General features: G+C 47.9%; 1 protein-coding gene across 1 annotated transcript; it reads right to left on the bottom strand.

The window, feature by feature from the left end:
- Nucleotides 1-2504: 2504 nt before the first annotated feature.
- Nucleotides 2505-4017, bottom strand: pfdn1 (prefoldin subunit 1). Its single transcript, XM_014331167.2, has 4 exons — nt 3861-4017; nt 3356-3522; nt 3185-3269; nt 2505-2688 (listed from the first exon to the last, which is right to left on the bottom strand). Exons 1-4 carry the CDS (start codon nt 3891-3893, stop codon nt 2605-2607), a joined length of 369 nt encoding a protein of 122 aa, XP_014186653.1. The 5' UTR covers nt 3894-4017; the 3' UTR covers nt 2505-2604.
- Nucleotides 4018-4335: the final 318 nt, after the last annotated feature.

Raw genomic sequence — 4335 nt, 5'->3', positions numbered from 1 at the left:
GGTAATAAAAATGTGAGTAAGGTACCGAACTCAGGTTTGCTCCCGCTTTATTTTTAAATACGCATACGGTACTTGTATGCGCCCTATGATCCAGTGCGCCTTATGTGTGTGTTAAATACAGTAATGGCACACATAACTGAGACTGCGAATTTTAGTACAGTGCGTCTTATGGTCGTGAAAATACGGTAACCTGTATATTTAGCTGAACAGACGTAGTTCTTCCACCATCACTGATGCTCCTCTCCTGGCGCCTCATTGGCTGTGACACTTGGTCCTTCACTGTGGTTCCAGTTGTTAGAAGACTCTGAGATCGATGGCTGTGAAATATAGATCAAAGCTTATGTGAGTTCCTGTGGGAACCGATCCAACCAATCACAAGTCGACTGCAGCACCAGTCTCTGGTCACTCCACAGACAATCCAGCCCGAGACCATTAGCAGCAGTGGGGGCAGAGACTTGTAGGCAAGGAGGTTTTGCCTGCTAACCTACCATCGTTGTCCTGCTGATAATTCTGGTCAGTGGAGGCAACCACATGTACTGATGTGGCAAAGAAAACCTTTGTGTTGGCAGGTGGTGTTTGTTGTTGACAGCGGGGTCTGAGGAGCAGCTGCCAAACCTTCAGTTTATCATCCATGTGCTTAATCGGACTCCAGTGTTCTCGGACTTCAGGCTCACACGAGTACTGAAGTACCGGATACTATCAACACAGTAATCTAATGTGATACTACGCTGGATACGTTATCCTGGAACTAAATGATGCACACAGTTCGTGCTGGCCCACCGACCACCGCCCCGCCCGAGTCAATCTCCTCGTCAGGTAGTCCTGTGTCTTCCTCCTCTTCATCCAGTCTGAACCTCCCTCTGCTGCGGTGTACAAAACCCTCTGCTTCACCTTTGTACTCCAACAGCAGCACTGAACCTGTCCTGGTGTCCGCTGCAGCTCACATTCAAAGAAAGACAATTTCACAAGTAATAACCATGTAATAAACACCACTACATGTAGTTACTATGGTAACAATAGTAGTAGAAGGAGAGTATTTTGCTAACCTCTCCTCTTGTTGGTGTGTCGGCGGTTTTGATTGAAAGGAGGTGGTAAACTGGTCACGACATAAGTGGAAAGCCCAGGATGTGGGCTGGGTGGGCGTCACAGTCCGAGGATACACAGGTGACACGTACATGAACAAGTGGGCTGGCTCTCAGAAAGTTTCATGCAGTCGGGGCTCTGATGTCACTCACCTGTCCAGGTAAATGTGCGTTTCTTTCAGCTTCATCTTACACCGGCAGCTTATCTGACCTTTGTAGGAGTGTTTAGCTGATTTTAGAGTTTAGAAATGTGTTAACATAGAATGTAGAACTATTGTAGAGACACTGCCCTTAATATAATAAAGGCCTCACTGTGTCGTGAACTTAGGAGTAGATTGTAGGAGACCCTTCCCCCACTTGAACTGTGAAAGTAAAACAGAGAGGAGTTAATGCTGAGTGGAAATTCCCCAGAGGATGTTTGGGTGGGGGTCTCAACATTTGTAACTGGATAACTGTGGTCTGGAAGGGAGATGGGTTTTATGACCTAGGGAGTCGCCTACACCCACAGTGTTTTAACTGTCACGCACACACATCCACACGCACACTCACACATACACGCAGGTATCCGTACACAGTCACACACGAGCACTCATATAGACACGTGGGAACGCGCACATGTAGGCATTCATGTGCTCATGCACATAGACACAGAGTTTGCAGCACACCGTGGGGGGTTTTATGATGGGTGGCCCCTACAAAACTGTGTTTTACAGACAAAGCAGTGAAGATTTTTTGCAGAGGGACACACCGGCCTCATCTTCCCTTCTAGAAGTGCATGCTTAAATGAAGATGAATAAAGATGAATAAAGGTTTTGTGAAATGACTACTGAGTTCCGGTGCCGTCTGGAAGTTTCAACGAATAAAAGAACCGGGGTAAAACTGATTTCGTAACACCTTTGACCTTCGACGTTCAGAGGATCTTCACTGTTCGGATGAATCTCTGACCAAATGAATCAGGTCGCTGCCGTTTACCTGCAGCTGTTATTTCTGCTGCTGCTCAGTTATGTGCTGATTTATCACCTGAACACTGAGAACATCATAAAACCAGAGAAATACAGGGCCTGTGCTTAGCGCTGCATCCACTCATGGTGCAGTTACACGTGTGTTAAGCATGTGTTAGACATGCAGCTTTAAATATCTGGTAAGTTATAATTGCTTAATATAATCTCTTCATGTCCTGATCGACCTCAGGGCACAGACCTCAGGTCAGCTCTTTGAATCCTTCTGTTTCAAAGGATTCAAAGTGACCGATCACATTATGACCCCGCCTCCTTTGGGCAAACGTAGTTCCATACAGTCACATGATCGTCTGCTGGTTTTAATCATCAGATCACCCACTGAGAACAGGGTTGTCTTCCTCTTCATCATCATCAAATTCAAAGTAAAGATTTAAATCACAGACTGAAAAAACCCACCAGCAGGCAGAGCGTCTTCAAGCTTTTATTGTGGAAAACTCACACGGGAAACAGCGTGTGTGTGTGTGTATTACAGTGTAATTATAGTGTGTGTGTGATGATGATGGTCAGTGGGCTCTCCTGGACAGCAGCATCTCTCTTATGTTGTCCTCAGCTTCCTTCACGCTGCGTTCAAGGTACACCTTCCTCTGCTGGAAATCACAAGCACAAACATACTGTCAGTGCTTAGCTCTGTGTGTGTGTGTGTGTGTCGCACACCAACACTGTTCCAACCTCCTGAAATCAGACTGCAGGACAATTCATTCCTTTTTTTGTGTAAATCACAACAACAGTTACATCAACGTGTTTCATTTTTAAAGTAAAGACTCTAACCCCAACTATCATGTGACCCTCTGTGTGTGTGTGAGGGGGGTCACATGATAGTTGAGATTGTTGCCAAGGGCCCCTCTATAAGCACCTGGCAACAGTGAGAAGGAAAAACTCCCTTCTGACAACCGTGTTCAGTAAGTTTAAGGTGAAACAGGTCCCAACTCTGGATAGTCCTATTTTGAGAGCTGCTCCAACCAAAGTGGGATGGATGCCGTCTCTCCTGACAAGACTAGGTTTCCCTAACCCCACGCAGAACACGCCCACACGCGTGATGTCAATCAGTAGTTAGCCAATGAGAAGAGGCGTGTGCATGCGCACCTCCAACTCTTTGATCTTCTCGTCAGCCGTCTTCTGTTTGTCTGTCAGCAGGTTGTTGATCTCCTCCTTGGACTGCAGGATGAACCTGAAACACATCATGATTAAACCAATGTGATTGGCTGACACCTGCGTGACGTTTAGGTGTGTTAAGGTTGAAGGTAGGTGACTCACATGCGCCCCACACCCTCATAGAGTCGCGTGTTGTCGGGCAGCGTGGCGATCTCGGCGTGCGTCAGTTTGGCGTGCTTCTGAACGCGCGTCAGCTGATCGATCTGCAGATCGGCCATCTTGACTTTCTGCTGCGTGTCGATCATCTTCACCTGCAGCTCGGAGAAGGCCTGCGGAGCGCACCTGGGTTAGTCCCCATGGTAACAGAGCCTGCCCACTGTGAAGTACCTGCCCCCTTTAGCTCTACGTCACGGCGTCTCACCAGAGACCCACAACCCACTCGCACACGATTCCGCTGCGTCAGTATGACATTAGGGGCTCTAACTACCTCACGGTGACGACAGAAGGCCTGAGCGCAGCTGTGTTAAAGTCACGAGCCTGACGGTCTCGGTGTCCCGCGGACACAGACGAGGTCGTAGGCAGTTTAAACCGGAGACTGTGGAAAAAAAACACTCGACCACGTGTGAAACAGCCGCGCTAGTCACACACACAGGTGAGGAGCTCCTACCTTTTTCAGCTCCAGATCTACGGGCGCCGCCATCTTCTTTCTGCTCCCGACTCTGAGGACACACTGCGCATGCGTGAGAGCCTTCTTCTTCTTCTTCTTCTTCTTCTCTTCTATCTTTTTATGGGGGTAGCAAAGAGCATCAAGTGCACTACCGCCACCTGCTGGACTGGAGTGTCTGTCTTGTTAATGTTTGCTTATAATGGAGCACTGTAACAAAAAATAATTTCCCCCAGCGGTCAATAAAGTATTCTGATTCTGATTAGCTGTGTCCCAAAACGTCCTTCGGAGGACCCCGGCCTTCGCGGTCTACGTGGGCCGGGACCTCCAAAGACCGAGAAGGCCGGAAGTAGTGATGGCCAAATGAAGCTTTCCGAAGCACTGAAGCTTGTATTGAAAAACGGTTCATTACTCGAAGCTTTTCAACACAGTCCTCTCCGGTGACATCTGGTGGTGAAAATTTTGAAGAGCAGCTTGA

The sequence above is a fragment of the Haplochromis burtoni genome, unplaced genomic scaffold, assembly GCF_018398535.1.
Source record: "Haplochromis burtoni strain Fernald_Lab_line unplaced genomic scaffold, NCSU_Asbu1 Contig_1523, whole genome shotgun sequence".
Taxonomy (NCBI): domain Eukaryota; kingdom Metazoa; phylum Chordata; class Actinopteri; order Cichliformes; family Cichlidae; genus Haplochromis; species Haplochromis burtoni.
The sequence above is the reverse complement of the archived record's forward strand: the minus strand, read 5'-3'. Positions and strand labels throughout refer to the sequence as shown.